This window comes from Apostichopus japonicus, chromosome 16 (genome assembly GCF_037975245.1).
Source record: "Apostichopus japonicus isolate 1M-3 chromosome 16, ASM3797524v1, whole genome shotgun sequence".
In the NCBI taxonomy this organism is placed as follows: Eukaryota; Metazoa; Echinodermata; class Holothuroidea; order Aspidochirotida; family Stichopodidae; genus Apostichopus; species Apostichopus japonicus.
The window spans coordinates 39,040,832-39,059,995 of NC_092576.1; the positions used below are offsets into that span (position 1 = coordinate 39,040,832).

At 38.4% G+C, this 19,164-nt stretch overlaps 1 protein-coding gene across 3 annotated transcripts in view; it reads right to left on the minus strand.

Annotated features, from left to right (window-relative positions):
* LOC139982293 (uncharacterized) overlaps nucleotides 1-18,876 on the minus strand; it is a 166,148-nt gene extending 147,272 nt beyond the window's left edge. The window contains exons 1-5 of one of the 3 annotated variants that reach the window (XM_071994982.1): nucleotides 18,726-18,876; nucleotides 13,856-14,099; nucleotides 12,014-13,537; nucleotides 3,949-4,151; nucleotides 570-646 (exon numbers count right to left, since the gene is read on the minus strand). In XM_071994982.1, coding sequence (XP_071851083.1) covers nucleotides 570-646; nucleotides 3,949-4,151; nucleotides 12,014-12,733 — 1,000 coding nt within the window. In that variant the 5' untranslated portion in view covers nucleotides 12,734-13,537; nucleotides 13,856-14,099; nucleotides 18,726-18,876. Of the gene's footprint in view, nucleotides 1-569; nucleotides 647-3,948; nucleotides 4,152-12,013; nucleotides 13,538-13,855; nucleotides 14,100-14,853; nucleotides 15,287-18,725 lie in introns of all 3 variants that reach the window. The other 2 variants (XM_071994981.1, XM_071994980.1) reach the window with 2 other exon arrangements.
* Nucleotides 18,877-19,164: the final 288 nt, after the last annotated feature.

Genomic DNA, 19,164 nt, shown 5'->3' on the forward strand with positions numbered 1-19,164 from the left:
ACAAAACGACACACAGTCAACACTCCGGACAATTCGACAAGATAACTCGCAACGGCAGCAACTACTCGCGGTAAAACCTGGGAGGAACAAGAAGTCCTGACACTAATTGATATATTTTTAGGGGAGAAGATACAGAGTATGGTGGACAACACCGCCAGGAATAATGAGGTGTTAAGGAAGTGTGCGGAGATTAGGACCAAAGTAGAGCTGGTACAAGCGACAGACGGAATCAATAGGAATCAATGAAAGCGTTACGGCAAATTGAGCTTCCATCGCCATCAACTACTACTTACAACTAAAAACCCCGCGAATCATGTTCAAATCCGTGACCCTTGACCGACCCAACGCAACTGCGCATGATAGCTTTGCAAAAGCATAATTAACTCACTGATGCATGTGTCCGCGAATAACGATCGTCCGAATATAATATAAAGGCGTGTGAGTACGTGTGACGGCTACCGCAGTTAGTTTAATATGGTCAGACTATAGTTAAGAAACGATGGCCGGAAGATGCAATGTTATACGTGTGACCGTGGTCTTAGTCATACCTTGTACGCACATAGCCATACCTTGTACATTCTGTCTTTTTAATTCTTCTGGTATTTTCTCTGGTCTGATAGATGCAGGTAGTATGCAGTTAGCAAACCTGTGATATAAAATAAACATATCAAATGATCGTGTGCTTCCCTTTAAATACTAACAACCAGTTGACCTTACTATAGCCAGGTAACCTAATAATAAACAGAGAATACCTCATGAATTGTATCAACAAAATGCAAATATTTGCAATTAAGATAACAGAGTTCTAGTGAATATACCAACGCATAAAATTCAAGATTTTAATTACTGCATTTAAATGCTTGCACGGAATGGTACCTTCTTACCAGTCTGAGTTGATCACACCTCGAGTACCCAAACACACCCTTCGCCCTTATGGCAAGCCGTTTTAACATTTACCTCGCTATTCGACTTAAGTCGAATACATTTCACTTAAGTGGAATTCAATTTCACTTAAGCAGAATACTATTTAACTTAAGTGGAATTATATTTCATTTAAGTGGAATACCATTCAACTTAAGCTTAATTGTATTTTACTTAAGCTGAATTCATCAACTTGTCACTGCATTTTACTTAAGCTAAGTTCTGTTTCACTTAAGTGGAATTGCATTCCACTTAAGTGGAATTGCATTCCACTTAAGTGGAAATGCATTTCACTTAAGTGGAATTGTATTCTACTTAAGTGGAATTGTATTCTACTTAAGTGGAATTGTATTCTACTTAAGTGGAATGTCCTGTCTATTTCACTTAAGTGGAATACAATTCCACGTAAGTGGAAATGCATTCCACTTAAGTGAAATGTGATTGGATAGTCTATTTCACTTAAGTGGAATGTGATTGGCTAGTGTATTCCACTTAAGTGGAATGTGATTGGCTAGTGCATTTACCGCCAAACTTTGCCCATGCCTTTGCGCGCCATTATAAACAACTTGCCGCGATACGTGTACGTACGTACGTGGTGTCGATATGTGCACAATGAATATCGGCTGTCCATCGGGATCCAGCTAGCACTTAACATCCGTGCAAGGTGTGTACGTACGTACCTGACCTGGTACCTGACGAATACCATTACCAAAATAAAGCCATGACAAATACATTATAAGTGGTTGGAGCTACAGCCGGAAACACATTGACAAGGGCAAGAAAACGTGTTACTTTTTGTGGATTTGGGGTTTTGGATGAAATCTTTTATTTCGTCAAAAGTTTCACTATCTAAAAAGTTTCGAATTCTGCCTATGTTACTTAAACAAGATGTAAGTCGCCTCTGTTGTGCATAATACTGATTGTTCCCCTGGGCAAGTGAGGAAACAACACTTTGAATTGTGTCTCTAACAACAACAATTATTTGATCGCATTCCAGCAATGTTAGATGTGAATGATCAGCCGTAGCCATGATGTACACGTGCAACGAGGATCGACTAAATCATCATATGTGATGAGCAATTGAATGCGTTACGACGAACATAACCCTAAATTGTATTTATATGTAAGCCACATATCAACATTTCCACTTAAGTGGAATTGTATTTTACTTGAGCAGAATAGAATTCCACTTAAGTGAAATTGACGCCCAAAAGATGTTATTCCACTTAAGTGAAATTGTATTCTACTTAAGTGGAATACAATTCCACTTAAGTGGAAATGCATTCCACTTAAGTGGAATTGTATTTCACTTAAGTGGAAATGCATTCCACTTAAGTGGAATACAATTCCACTTAAGTGAAATAGATGGGCTATTTAGCTTAAGTGGAATACAATTCCACTTAAGAGGAAATGTATTCCACTTAAGTGAAATACAATTCCACTTAAGTGGAATGCATTTCCACTTAAGTGAAATAGAAATGTCCATTTCTACTTAAGTGAAATTGAATTCCACTTAAGTGAAATTGAATTCCACTTCAGTGGAATACATTTCACTTAAGTGGAATTCCATCTCACTTAAGTAGAATGTATTCCACTTAAGTGAAATGTATTCGACTTAAGTCTAATTGCGAGGTAAATGTTAAAACGGCTTGCCATACGCCCTAAGCCTATTACTCCCGTTCCACGCAGCACGAATAACAAGAAGCACTATGCCGGCAGCTTATTACGTCGCTGCACCTGATCTATGGAACGGGCTTCCTTCCGGAATTCGCATGATCACAGACTCCACCTTCTTTAACTCACGCCTAAAAACGTATATCTTTCTTTATAATCTTTACCAACACGCATATCGTATACATTTCGCAATGTTCATTGTATCCTCTATATATGACCTGTCAATCATATTGTAATGCGTCACGTGGTTGAACACCTGCACAGCTAAAGTACATATTCTGTTACATCTCTTAGTTACCATGAATACATCGAACAAATGTACCGTTGAAGGTCACCTTGACAATCGGAAAACCTGTAATTCTGTTTGACTACAATGGCAATGCTAGCCAAGTACAACATTTTAACAATGTAGTTTTCTATCATTCAACTATTTAAAACAGAGAAAATCATTTTGTCTAATTGTTAATGTTTATCATTTACAGATTTTCACACTCAACAGGACTCTATCTTAGGTCATAAATTCCTACAAAATCATTATTCCGATTTGTTTGGAGTTTCTTTGGCTTCTGATTGGCTTCTGTTTTTAACTGTTCATCAAAGAACAACACAAGAAGTTTTACGATTGAAACCAAAACTTGTGCACTATTTACGCAATGACTCACTGATTTTGTTGGCAACCAACTGTTAATTATTAATACAGTAGTTATCTTCCTGGAGTCATAATATATCGTTGAAATTTCGTTGAATTAATTAGATTGATTTGTTTTTAAGGATATTTTCTTTTGTAGTTGCCTCTAAACGTTGTTGGTAAATGAATTTCAGGAGGAAAAAACAACCGGATGTCATGTTTCTCTTATTTTCACTTTACACAATGATATGAATTGAAAATAGGCGTGGTTTGTCATACTTTATATCGCAATATCTGTTTGACGAATTTACTGCACTCCACTCATACGTATCTCCGTTCTACAAATACACTCTCAAATTAGTCTAGCATATTAAACATATTGCGGAAATCCAAGCATTGTTATACAAGGACAATCTCGTATCGCAACAGTCATACTGGAAGTTCAATCCCCCCCCCCCCCGCGCCGCGATAAAAAATATTTACGAAATAAAGCTTTATAAACAAGTTTATCTTTTTGATTGCATTCAGATAACCTTAAACTTCCAATTTACCCGGCCAAACCAACCTGTTCCTGTATGACGGCATCTTTGATGCTATTTGTTGTCTAGTATACTTTTGTCGGTTCCTTTGATAACAGGATTAATTAATTGAATAATTTATTAAATCTTTTGTAATAATCCAAACTCTCTCCTACTCATATTCATTCTATCTTGTTAGTTACTCACCAAAGTTTCCTGAATTTCTTAGACGGCAGTACATAGTTCAATAATCCTATAATGTCTTCCTCAGTAAGTTCATCTTTCCCTGCATTCACCAATAACTTCTCCAGTGATGAGAGGCTTGGTAGAGCAATACCAGACCGGAGGATGATGGTATTGTTGTCAACCTTACTGAAGGACCACTCCAGGCTTAGATCAGATATTGGAATCTGAAGAAAGACAAATAAAATAATAAACTGTAGTTTAGATGCTTTAAATGAGTAAAATGAAGAATTATTTTTGAAAAAAAGTGCAAAATGACAAATTAAATAAATGAACAAAATGAAATACAGAGTTGAACTCACTACCGATGTGTTGAGTTACCGCGAGCACGTAGGATAGTCAAACTTGGTTCCGACTATAAGGAAAACAAAATGATTTCCCCATAAAAATATAGGAATAGCCTCAAGTATAAATGTATACAAGTGATTGCAGATCTCGAGTTAAATCATATAGGCTAAGCCAGCGACGTAGCCAGGAATTTGAAAGGGGGGGAGCACTTTTTGTGATTGATATGGATTTTCAAAATTGTAGGCACGACTATCTAAGCGGAGCGCCACCATCGGTTGGCGCGCAGCGTACAAGAAAATTTCTGGTTTTGATACCACCCAGATCACCGGAAATGGCACTTCCCGGGCTTGAAAATGACCAACCAGATGTACACTTTTTGCCTGAGAACCAAGTATTCCCGATAGTTTTTTTTCCATCCATAACCTTTTTGAAGATTGTCACCAGTCACAAATCATGTTCGACCTCATCGCATGTCCTGTGGATCATTGCTTTTTATAGGTGATTCTACGTCGCGGCCCACAATATCCGTCAGGCCCACTTTTCAAGGTTCCAAGCCCATTATTTGTTCAGAATTTGAAAATTCACATTTCTCGTGAATAAACTCACTTCAAAACATATCCATAATGTTGCACAAAATTTCATCTATGGACAACCGATATAGAAAAACCTCCTTCAACCCCTAACAGACCGGCCAAAATTGCACGAGTAGAGGGAAGTGTGATAAAGAATGTTGGTCAGAAATTTTCGAAAATTCAGACACAGTTAATTTATTGGTGTACAAATATTAAAACCTCTTATAACGGCTATTATAAAACTTGGTTGAAGGAAATGAAAAAATAGCAGATATTTCCGAAACAGAACACTACACACATAGGCGTAGGAGGCGGGGGGGGGGGGCTGCAGCCCCTAATTTGCCATTTTCTAATGTAAAAGAGAGTTTTGACATAATTGGACCTCCATGCCTTTTTCTCCATCTACATAAGACATTTCGTTGTTTACATTAGCATCCCGCGGTACACTGCGCAACTTTCACGGACCGTACGGTACACGATGGCATGCGATGTAGGGTAAATAACCGATGCTTGTTTATATGATATTGACCATAACATGTTGAACGCGCGCAAAAAATGTTGGTTATTTTTTTCGGGCAAGTCGGACAGTTTTGAGGCTGTTCATCCTGGAACGCCATTTTCATGCTCACTGATATGATGTGATATCTGCTGCGGTTGCTTTACAAATTCGAACAGGCGCGTAGCGAGGAATTTGCCAAGGGAGGGGCGAAGCCTGTAGGCAAATTATCTCCATAGGTTGGGCCACCATAAGTTGGCGCGAAGCGTTCAAGAAAATTTTGGCCGAACATGCCTCCCAGATCGCTGGAAATGGCACTACCCAGGACCATTTGTTGGCGCGAAGCGTACAAGTAAATTTTGGCCGAAAATGCCTCCCAGATCGCTGGAAACGACACTTCCCAGGCCTTGTAAGTTGCATCTAAGCACTTTCTATTTTGAAATTACTGGCGATATCATAAAAAAAAATATACTGACCGCCCCCCTCCCGAAATGCGTCAGGTTCCCCGACGACACGGTCGAGTTCGAGACCAGCCACAGTTGGTTTCATAGCACAATTCTACAATTGTTTAAGGCGTATATACACACACACGCGTTATGATAGACCATATATAGTCAGTGGCGTCACCAGACTTTTCAGTCTGGGGGGGCACAGGGGGGGCACCAGCATTTGATGGGGGGGCACTTAGGTGGATACGGATCAACGTCCTGGGGAGGGGTCTAAGGAGAGGGGGTGCCCCTCCAGGCGCGGCGGAACGGGGAAATTATTGGGGGGGGGACTAATGTGTAGAGACTATCTAAGCGGAGCGCCACCATCGGTTGGCGCGGAGCGTACAAGAAAATTTTGGGTTTTTCAAACCCCCAGATGGCCGGAAACGGCTCTTCCCGAGTGTTTTATGCTGCGAATACCTAGCCCTAAAATATGGGTCTCAAGCCTGCAATTTTTCAGATTGCAAGCCCCCAAGCCCCCCCCCCGGTTCCGCCGCCACTGCCCCCCCTCCCCTTTGGAAAATTTTCGCATACGGAGGATGGGCTAGATGCAAAATGCTGCCACATTTGATGCTAAATTCGATCTGAAGATATCTCCAGAAATTGCTCTTTTTGAGGTAATGATTTTAACAAGGCGCAGAATTTTGCGGAGGATATGAACCACATGCTGTCGATATTATGCCTAACCCTATCAATAGAAGCTACATTTGTTGAATTAATGTGTGCATGACCCCGACTCCTTTCTTGTCCTTCTCGTTTTCGCCCATTATCTATTAAGATGTAACAGGTTCCAGCATCGTTATTGGCTCCTATCAGGGATCTCACCATGCAATCCAAAGTTTGATCACACATCGAGTATGGCTCAGTATGCAGGTGTGAACATTCGCCATTTGTTCCTACAAGCATCTGACCTCAAATGACCTCTGCACCCCTTACACAACAGGGTTAATATATGGGTCCACAAATATAGGCAAGTATGGAGCCTGCGGACCCTCACATTCTCACATTTCGTCAGCTCTTAACCTGTCAACCTCAGACCAAGGCAACATATTGCAGTACCCTCCCTTCTCACAGTCATGTAGCTCGCGAAGCGGACTTGTATATCCGCTGGTATGGCGTGAGCACTGACACATTCAGTGTAAATATCGACACCTGTTGTGATGGCGCGGGTTACGACTTCGATACCCGACGTTCAAGGATAAACTTGTTAATTTTTTCGTTTTTCGCAGCTCATTTGAAGAAAATACGAATTACTGTGCTTCTTTGTCCTTATGAAAAACCAACTCAGATGATGGGAGTTGAATATAACAAAATATATATATATTTTTTAACCAACCCAAATCTCAGATGGGGGGGCACCCGGGGGGGCACTAGGTTTTCCAGGGGGGGCACGTGCCCCCCTGGCCCCCCCTTGGCGACGCCACTGTATATAGTATATAGATCATCAGTGAGAGAGGAAAAATGGAAACGTCAAAAATGGAGTTGTCGGTGTAAGGGGTAGGGTGAGGCAAACGCCCCTTCCGAAATCCTTGATCCGTCACTGACTACCCTGTGTATATAATAGGGACCAGCGCTGTAATGATGTCACTGTTCCTCTTTCTCTTCCCGGTGTCTTGGCGTTTTCCTTCTACTCCCTCTTTTTCTCCTTTTCTCTCTTTCTTCTTTTTCTTTTCCCTTCCTTCCTCTCCTCCTCCTCTTTTCCCCCCTCTTTTTTCCTTTTTTTTTTTCTCTCCTCTTTTTCTTACCCGGGAGGCGCGCGCCCCCAACGCCCCCCCCCTGGATACGCGCCTGTTGTGCATACAGTTCGTGACATTCCATAGAGTGCGGTTAGGCAGGCAATATGTATTTTATTACGCAGTGGCCAACTGTAGGCTTGTAATTGGCTATAAGCTAAATTTAGCTAATTGCATCTGCCAAACTAAGTAAGTAGTTGAATCAGTAGGCATGAATGTTACTACGATTACAATCGAGTTAACGGAGCTGACGAGTATTCAAGATCAAAAGAGCACTGACAAAATACCATGCTAAAAAAACGACAGTTTAAAAAAAAAAAAAAATGACACTGAAAGGGGGGGAGCGGTCGCTCCCCCTGCCCCCCCTGGCTACGTCCCTGGCCGCTAAGCTATTGTCATCTGCCCTTTAACCACCACTCCCCCCCCCACCCCTCTTCCGCCCTACCAGCTAGACTAACTCGACAGAACACCACTTGTGCCCGCTGGATGATAACAATATACATGGTAGTAAAACCCATTCGCTATACCTAACAACTGGTATCAATGATTTGTAGCAAGTAAATGACATCAGTTGCTTGAACATTTTCTTCATCATAGCTTGGTCTTCAAACACAAACTTATTTGTACCAGTCTTGAAAACTAACATGCTAAGAAATCAATTAGAAAATCGTAAACATTAAAAAATGTATTTGTGAAAATTAAACTATCACGTCTGTACACTCATCGACCATCACACTAGTATAAGCGCGGGTGTGAGGCCTAAATCTACATAACGTGACCGCACGAACGTACTTTCGCTCCCGACACATATTGATTGTTTATAACCTTTAAACTGTATTTTCTTTTAATTCTCTGAATCTACTCATTTGTACCACTCTTGCATGATAACATAGTAAAGGTAAATGAGAAAATATTATGTTGATAGCACATGACAGGCCTAGTTGCAAACAAAAACAAGTTTCTATTACTTTTACCCCCGTTTCTCCATCCCTAATATGTACTGTGTATAATGCCTCAACCTACACACAGTAACAACAAACCTCCCCTCCCGACACATACGGAGTAAACACGACCGATACACGCCGGTGTATACCGCTAACAAGCAACGTCACCTAAACGCTATTTCATACAATGATTGTGCAACACATTCCACGCATATGGATTTGTCTATGCAATGTTTGTTGTAGGCTTATTCTTTGTCGTGTCTACTCTAAAGCAGTACTTCAGCTAGGCCTATTTTACATTACGTTACAGCATTATCCACCAACCACCCCCCCCCCCCTTTGCCCGAACAAACTCTCCATAACAAACACACGCAGTGTCACGGCTGGGAGATACCTATACCTGATAATAAAACCCATTAGCTACACCTAACTGCTGACATGAACGGTTTATAACATGTAAACAGTTGTTTGTTTGAATTCTCTTTATATCTTTCTGGGTGTACAGTACGAGCCTACACTCATCTGTAACAGTCTTTCTTGCATGAGAAAATCGTAAGAGATAAGTTAGAAAATAGTGTGACATTACATGATATTTGTGACATAGAAGTTTATATTACTTTCCCGTTTCTCGTTCCCTACTCTGTACACTCATCGATCATCACATTAGTATTAACGCGGTTAATCAGACCTTAACCTATATACAATCATTGCAAGAACTAACTGTTCGCCCGACACATGCAGAGTAAATACAACCGACACACGCCCGTATGAACCGCTTACAAGCTACCGCCACGTAAACTCTGGTCAGACACTAGTTTTATATTATAATATTTTGTTTTTTTATAACTGTAAACAAATTCCATGCATTTTATATTCTCTCAAAAATGTTTGTTGTTGGTCCATTCTTTGTCGTGTCTAAAGTAGTAGCCTATTGTGCAGCTGCAAATGTCACAATGTTCCAGCATCATAACTGCTACAGTAAATATCTTTGCTAAACGTGAGCGACATTCGTAATCCATGTACTGCTACCACTCTCAATGTGACCGCACAACGAAATCATATCCATTATCACTACGGCACTACCAGGGCTAACTCGACTCTCGGAATTTGATTAGGGCCTACTGATATGTTACTCGGTCTATATACGTACGTATTAGTGTCGAATTAATAACTATTCAAAAAACAGTCGTATTATTTAACACAAGCCATTTAAATTAGCCCATAGCCATGTTTTACGGCCAGTGGTAAAGTTCTAGACTATCTTGACAGAAATAAACAAACATGTTACTGATACTAGTTCTACGTCTAACCATCCAGAATTGGTCTACATTATTTGCAGTACTATAATTAAACTTACCTTGAAAGCAACATTGTTTTAGTAGGATTATATCCTAAAGCGGTGATAAACGTATAGGCCTAGACTTGACGGAGCCTAACTATGTCTGTCAAAACAAAAGCTCCGTTTTCAACGCAGTCAAAACACCGCAATGGACGATGCACCTGTATTGACGCGGCAGGCTGAATGGCTGACATACCATCTGCCTACATTATTGTAGTAGTGTAAATGCTTCAAATGACAGATGTTATATATAAGCTGTGAATAGTCTACTGAGTGGTGGTTAAGTTAGCGCAACTCGCCAGAGTTAACTTATTTGAGAACAAAATATGTATTAATAATGTAATACTTCATCGAGATAATTTTTAAAAAATGGTAACCTACGATTGCTGCTGACAGGAAGAAACGTCCACTAAAGATGAAAGCCAAAAACTGTGCAGCCGATCCGATCAAATCAAACATAAACAACATTGTTTGGATCGCGGATACAGTCGATAAAAGCGGGGGCGCACTCCCAAAATTTGTCTTTAGAGATTGAACGATGTTAATATTCTAAAGTAGATAGTGAGCGTCACTGTTCGTTTCAGCTATTTATACCCCTCGTTATTTATGTCATTGATTAGTTTACAGACTCAGATAACAGAAAGGGGTCAATCTAACCATGGTAGCAATTGAACAGAGCAAATACCCTAAAAATTGTGTTTCGTTTACATTATATTCATGGCATAAATGAAATAGTAACTTTAGTTCTAATTTGACATTTAAAGTGCCCTGTTTTTAAGAGTGCCATTTCTGTTATGATTTTTGGATGCTTTTTGAATCACTGGAAGGAAGAGGAAAATAGTTGCATCGGAGTAATGTGTGATTTACCATACCAGAAAAGTCTACTTTAACTGTTATGTTCGTCAATAATGATTTCAGAAAAAAAAATGAAGTACGTGCTTGTATACCGCCCTCCTTAAATGAAAAACTAGCTACGTTACACAAATGACTCAGCATAATACTTGCTTACTACAAATTACTTAAGATTCGTCCACGGGAAAATAATGAGGTTCCCTTTCTTATACATTTAGTGAGTTCAATATTGAAATTACAATGAGTAGGAACACAAAAGAAACTAATTTTAGCATAATACGTAAAGGTAACAGTATCACACAAGTGACAGGAACAAACAAAGTGGACAATACCAATAGGAAACAGAAAGAGAGGGAAAACACAGCCTGTAATTATAAAGGGTTATTATTAAGCAGTCTTTATCAAAGCTTTTGACATTTGATATGAGAGCAGCAGAGTTTTATCCTGCAGTACGTATATAGTGTATGTTGTGCTGAGAGGAGATAAGCCTATTTGAGGGTGAATAGATAGTGCTGAGCGGGAACGAGTACATAATAGGACTCGAGTACGTCGTACAATGACAATTTAAACGAATATATGATCAAGAGAATTGGAATGGAGTCATGTACTGGGTTAAATATAAAAAACACCAACTTGATAGCCATAGATGTCAAAGAAAGTGGGAATTTTTAAATTGGCAAAGAGCAGTAACGAATGATGATGAAACAGTGTAACAGTGTAAAATTAGACGAATGACTCTTTTCTGTTAGACGAATAGAAGTTAACTCTAACTGTGTTATTAGGGGCCTATCAATTTTCGAGGCATAATATCAGTATATTTTTTCTCTCTTTTTTTTCTTGGAGAATATAACAAAGTGCGAGTTAATTACACAATTGCGGAGACGAAAGAAACAACCTTGCATAGATATCTTAAGTCAGGCAAATGGATTATCAATGAATTGAGTTGGACGGGTAACATATAATTCAGTCATAAATTACTTATATCGACACGGCAAGCAGATTGCATTATGTAAAATACATAGGCCGTAAATTGTACTGTAATATGCTAACAGTGCCAAAAGTGACGAATTTTAAACAAGTTACATAATGTATTACAAATCATTATAACAACTTTTTTTTTTAAATTTATACTGCATTTTATTGCATCGGTATTATGCATAAGGGAAATTATTACTAATTTATTATAGCGGGATTTGTGGTAAGATTGTATCTGATATCATAGAACTGAGGTATATAAGGAAGTTCATCAAGAATTAAAGAAAAAGACAATGATAACTCATATAATAGTAACGAATGTGCATACTCGATAGTACTTACGTCATGGCTTGATGCTATCTGTAGCAGCTGTACGGTAGACCTCTGTAGTAACTTGCTGTCATCTCTTCTGATGAAAACCTTCTCAGAACAGAGCTCTGTTACAGTCTTTCTGATCTCCTCAATGTCTCCATTTTGTTCCAAGATGCAGAGGATTGCAAACTTATCACAATCCTTTTTCTTCTTCAAATATTCGATGATGTTACCAGCTGCTGTACGGCTTAGTCCACATGCGAATCGAAAGACATACTGGAGGTCTAATGGATCCATCTTACCTAGAGTTTGTTCTAATTCGGCTGAATTCTTCACACTAGCAGCGATATCCGCGACCCTAAATGATGCAAACCACTCACAGAATAGTTTATGGTAGAAGCTTACTTCAGTCTTGGTATTAATGTTATCACCAGGAGTTTCTCCATCGGTAATATGAACGACCTTTTCCTCTACTAAGATACCAACACGGATATAGTGATCATAAAATGCTTGACCAACTCGTTTACAGAACGCATCTTTCCCCCACACAATCTGTTGAATATCTCCATTGAGACCTTCAAATGCTATTTTATCAAGTTTACCATGTTTGGACTCAAACTCCACTTCATAGGTCATAACATTACGTTCTGCTGCCTTGTTTCTGGTGTGACTGTGAAAACATTTCATCATGTAGATGAAAAACTCCGTAACAGACTTAAATTTCTGAAAGTCTCGTCTTTCATCAGTCATGTGAGCGAACGTAACGAAGAATAGAGGAACTTGGCAGAGATCGTCAAGAATTGGGTTTCCTTTCAAACCTTGTTTAATTTTATCAAAAGCCTTTTCATTTTTGTCTCTGGTGAATACTTTGCGAATGTACTGATCACGCGCAGTTTCATCAAAACCTTTCAACTTTACTCGTTTGGTTTCTGACTTGTCAAAGTCTTTTGGTAGATACCTGGTCGTCAAGGTTACTTCGAATTTTCGAAACTTCTCTAGTGTGACGATCTGATCTACGTCACTTCCTGTGGTTTGATCTCTTTCAGGATACTCGTCATAGCCATCCAGGAGAACTTTAACTCTATGGCAGCCTTCCAGAATAGCTCTAATATCAGATTGTTTCACACGGGGCTCGTTTGGAAGTAGAAACAGTTTGATCGCCCTGTAAATGGACTTCACATTACCCAGCTGTCTCAGTCGTAGAAGAATTAACACATCTGCATCATAGAAAGGGGATTCCTTCACACCGTTACACCAGTCATAGGCTAACTGAAGGGTTAGGGTTGATTTACCGTACCCTGGTTCACCCTCTATAATTCGACGTACTGATTTAATACGCGGATCAGTGAAAATATGATTATATGACGCCAAACGTTCCCATGATCCTTCGGTGGAGAAGGGGGTACGTCTCTCGATGACACCCTCAATGCTGCCCTCAACGAATACTTTATCTACACAGTAGAGTCTATCTTTGATATAAGGGATCGGTTGAACTGCGTCATTTCGTTCCTTGTACGTAGACTTCAGCTCTGTCAGAAAGATTTCTTTTTTTTTCTGCATATAATGAAATTCAAAAGTAAACAATGAAATCATTAGTAGGGTACGGTATTAATTACGATCAATGCAACGATACTTCATATTAAAGTGGGATTTTGAAAGACCGTCACCCCCACCTAACCCCTCCCTCTTCGCCACATATGACATTATTGAATTATGTATATTTATTTGGAAAATTTTCATTCAGATTTTGAAAGAATTCAATGAAAAACTAAGATATGCTATTGATTTAGAATACGATGACGTATCAATAAAATGCTTTTCAATTTGTCTTTGAAAGTATGATTGCACCAGAGCAAGCGCAACTATACGGACCTTCCAAAGTAAGTGCTTGTTGGGTTGATGGCTCAGCTCTTACAGGAGTGGACTGGTTCGATCTGGTCGGCTGACGGGAAATATTTCTTGCCAGTCGTCTGATCCGATCCATACTTCCGTTTTTCTAGTCACCTCGGAGTTATTAAAAGATTCTCGCTCGCACTATGTTCTTGTTAGCATGTAAATTTAACAGCGGCGTGTACACGCCCCATAGCCTTTGCACACCTTGTGCACTGTGAACTGCCTGTTAACGATGACAAATAAGCATGAGAGCAATATTAGCAGGAAAAAAAAACAAACGTTAATTAAATCCTGAATCCTAGAATAGTGTCTACTACTTGTGCAGAAATAAAGTACCGTACTCTGATTGGTCATATCCATTAATGGATGTAGATGAGTTGAATTAACTAAGTCACATACATTGTATAGACAGATGCTGCTGAGTTAAACCCAAGTAGGAATTTGTTCACTGATTCTCTTATTAAAACACAAACATTATATACTTGATATCAAACAGATTATTATTATAATGTACTTCATATAAAACATGATTCAAGGGCCTAGGAACGAAAGCCAAACGACTTTAGTTATCAACTCTCAGCCACAGTCCCCTTGTATTGAGACTGTGACCATGTTTTTATGCTGAGCTTAAGTCAAATGTGTATCGTGAGTCCCTTGGAAAGGGAATAGATCTTAGCTGAAAAGGCCTCTCCTCTATTCAGCAAGAGCAATGAAGCTAGGTACTGCACATGTATTGGAATAATACTTGTTAATGACTAGTTATTAAGTCGCAAGCAGACTGTATTCTCAGATGTTGCCCAATTTAATTCGTGTAAATTGAGTGTTTGTTGTCTTAGCTGATTCGCTTTGGAACACAAACGTTCCTGGTATGTATATACTATATATGATGATAATGCACTTTTCAAGGAAAGTCACTCAAGATAGAGTCTGTGCACGAGAATCAAACGACTTTACTAATCAACCTTCAGTCCCCTTACATTGAGATTGTGACCGTATACTCTTGAGGATAGTATGTCAAATGTGTATCACTAGTCTCTCCCAAATGAAATAGATCTTAGCCAAAACTGCCGAGCTTATAATGTTAGAGTTGGTTAGCATCTTGTTTCATCTCTAGAGCAAGGCAAACTATGTCTCCAAACAGAACTAGCATTGTTCCATACAGGTGGCAAATGCCTGCAGTGGAATAACGACCTTCCTTCAGTTCTTAAGGGTGTCCGCATATAAAGCGGGAGGTCACGGTTCGAATCCCGGTGGAGTCTGGACAATGTTTCATTGTTCGAGATTTCTCAACTCTTGAAAATTTCATATATATGCATCGATCATCAGGCAACTGAACTCATCAACACAGACTATCTCGGCTTCAGGCGTGTGTGTTTACGGTTGCCATGGCGACAGCAAGCTGAGGAAAATCTTCAACAGAAACACAATGAAATTCAGCTACAGTTGCATGAAAAACATGTTTTCCATTATTAAGTCCCACAACGCCAGAATAATGCGAGAAAACAACCCGACAGCAAATGCCAACAATAATTGCAACTGTACAGATAAAGGAACCTGCCCTCTGCATGGAGAGGGGTGCACTCTGTACAATCATAACACTTGGGTAATACGCCCTTAATGACAGTTATTCAAAGCCAATTTATAATCTGTTAACACACCAGTAGAATCACTGTGGTCGAGTGGTACGGACTTCGGTTCGAGACACGAAAATCTGGGGTTCGATTCCTACCTTCGCCTGATGAGTCCCAAAAGGACGAAACCGGTCGTGAAGTGGAATTTTTCTGGTGTGTTTTGTGTTATTCTTTATTGAATTACTATATATCTGTCATACCACTTGCTACACATTCAATTCTTATATATATATATATATATATATATATATATATATATATATATATATATATATATATATATATATATATATATATATATATATATATATATATATATATATATATATATATATATATATATATATATATATATAAATTTTAACATTTTTAAATGTTAACATTTTGCAAGGATTCGAGGTGCCATTAGTAGATGCCATATTTATTTATACTGCTGTTGAAAGCACGCAATCTTGACCAGTAGTTGGATGTGTATTAGTTATCATGTATCTTTTTTATTCATATCGGAGAATAATTTAACCACGGATATCAAATATGGCATGTGATACGCTTAAGTTGAATCATGAAAATTACAGTTAAAGAACGTTAAATGAACAAGTGTCTAATAACCAATCTTCAAGCAACAAGCTTAACCTGTGTAACCTTTTACTTATATACGAAACATCTCACCGTAAACATGTTTAAAATACAACAAAATGGAAGGATCGTGCCAGGACCAGAGCGGCATGTTGAATATTCTTAACGACATGGTTTATACAACGTCAGGGTACAAGGTCATATCATTTTAAGTTAAAGGTTATAGATAAAACAGATAAGAATTTATCAGCAGTGATAACACAAGCAGGAGTTGTATCAGCAAATTTAAACAAAAAAGTTCAACGAATATGAAACTACCCAAATATGTGAACAATTACATTTCACCCTATATCGCACATCATACTTGCCGAAAGATCTACTAGCGTCTAATTAAATGATATTTCAAGTGTGCATTTGTCGTAAATCCCGACATCACTTCCCTTACATTGATATTGTGTCGGTGCATTTGATTATGACGATTTTATGTCAAATGTGTATCACGAGTCCCATAGGGAATAGATCTTAGCCATTAGTGTTGAGTATATAATGTTGAGGCCTGGTAACCATGTTGATCCATGGAATGCTATTATAATGACTGGTCTACCTCGTGACTGTGGCTAAGCCAGTTCACTTTATACTACGCATGTGCTTGATTTCATGTGCGTCAATAGTTTACAATATGATATCAGCCGAGCTTATAATATCGACCATGACTTACACTTTAATCCATGTCGTGATGTTTTAATGAATTATCGAATTTGTGTATGTGAATAAGCCAGTTCAAAGTTTATAATGCACATATATATGCATGGTCTTCCTCTGATCAGCTCGTGGGGAATACTTCGTCAGGTATAACGCAAATTTCTGTAACAAATAGTGCAATAAGGTAGCGATGATGTCAGGCAAAGTGGTGCTTTGTACACCTTAATTGATAGGTGTATGGTTTAATGTACCTCATAACGAAAGGCGAGCCGTACTGCATATGACACCATTTGTCAGTATGATACAAACAAAATGTATTTTTGGATTAGTTAAAACTGCGCTGGTCAAATCATTGTCTATAATTAACTAGTTTAGAAAAGTTTACAGCAATCATTCTGCATATTTATCTATTTGTCGTTTCGCCAATAAATATGTAAAGTCAGTCACATGAAAATAATATGTTTTAAATATGTCTTTATCCAATCATTGAGAGTCGAAAGCTATTAAGGTATTTACTGTTCATTTAAATAATTTAATTCCTAACCAAGGTCAGGGAGTAGCACCTTCTGTAGTTTAACCTTATCATTGGCGGTAAACGATAGGATTCATGCGTAAAGGGCTGCCATGAAAACATTTACATTTTACAATGAAGGTTGCTTCACACCACGGTGTTGTTAGCATATCATAAAACTTTCATTTCTACCGCTGTTGTAAACATGCAATCCTGACCGTTAGTCAAATGAAAGGTCATTATTTATCAGGTATATTGTACTCTGTATCCAAGGGCAATTTGCTGTGTGTGATATTCTGGGATAAACTTATCAGTAACATTCCTTCTGATTTGTATATGCCATTTTGTGTGACACATTAATCACTTCAATCAACCGTGTATCGTTATAGTTCTTTGGTTTGTCTTTTCTGATGTAGTCAGACAATAGTCTTTTACCAAAGTCGACAATATGCTACTGGCATTTGCGAGATAATAGTCTATGTCAAAGATCACCATTTGCAATAAGGTTATTTCTTATAAGTTCTACTTTCCAATTCCCTTGTAAGTTCCATCAATGAGTCAGACAAATAGTAATAATCTGTTTCGAATAATTCCACTTAATTCGTCGTCATTTCTTTTCGTGTTTAATATCGTTGAAATGTCCATATGGGCAGCGGTAGACAATACTGAAACAATAAACTGTTGAATAAAAGAGCCGACATATTACGACGAACATCAAATGTGGCAAGATGATGCAGTTAAGTCGTTTTCCGGAGAGAAAAAAAAAACAAAGGATGAATTCAATGCTTACAAATGCTGTACAGCCAGGACCGTGTTACACAGTTCCAACGCTGAGGAACTTACGCCCCTTTAACTTTTTGACCTGTATTTCGCAATAGGCTGTCGTAAAAACTCAAAGCAGGTTTATAGCGACAGTTTTTTTGTTCATGTTGTATTGCATCGCGCATCAGCGCACTTTTCATTGCCATATTATGTTCTTTAATATGTTACCTATGTTGTTATCATACTGAGACTTTACTTATATTTGTCAGTCAATTACACAAATAAACGTAACTTTTTAGGTGTATAACAAGTTTAATTACATAATTGAACATATTGCCAACGAAATTAACACAGATGGAGAGCGAGAAATACAGATATAACAGGAAATGTTGTTTAACGTTGTGGACGACTCTTTCACACTACAGAAGAGACTGTAAAGAAAAATGTTAAGCACACTTAATAGTCTATGCTGTAAGGAATGCTACTACGAACACTATATTAATGACGTAAGAACTGTCATGAATCATGAAGAAGGCACTGCACTAGAAACATTAAGACAAATTGCTCTGGAAACTGTTAGTAGCGAAACATTACACATATATTCGATAGGCATACACGCAGTAGTAGCTTCGATGTCTTCACATGAGTCTGATATCAAGAAACTTACCGAAAGCGTGGAATTAAATCGTCTGTAATATATGTTAATTAAGTCCCAGAGTAGCGAGATCACATAACGTTCCTTAAAAAAAAATAAGACTGCACTATATAGCTGCATCCAACTGATTAAGTTGAATACTCTGCAACTACTAATGGGCACGGGCTGGTACAATAAAGTTAGTTTATCTAGTGTATACACATGCAATCTATTCTTATTTACTTTATCTCTTTGCGATAGTGGATGGAATTGCTGGCGCAAAGTCCAATTATTTTCAAGTATCTTCTTGCGTTGACATTATTAATAAGCAACTTGTTGCCATACAATATGCTTTGAAATTCGATAAGTAAAGATGTATTGCACGCTATCTTGATAGCTTGGTAATGTGTTAAAGTTCAATCATATAACAAGGCTCAGTTTATATTGTAAGCACAGTGACTGAGTGTAACTG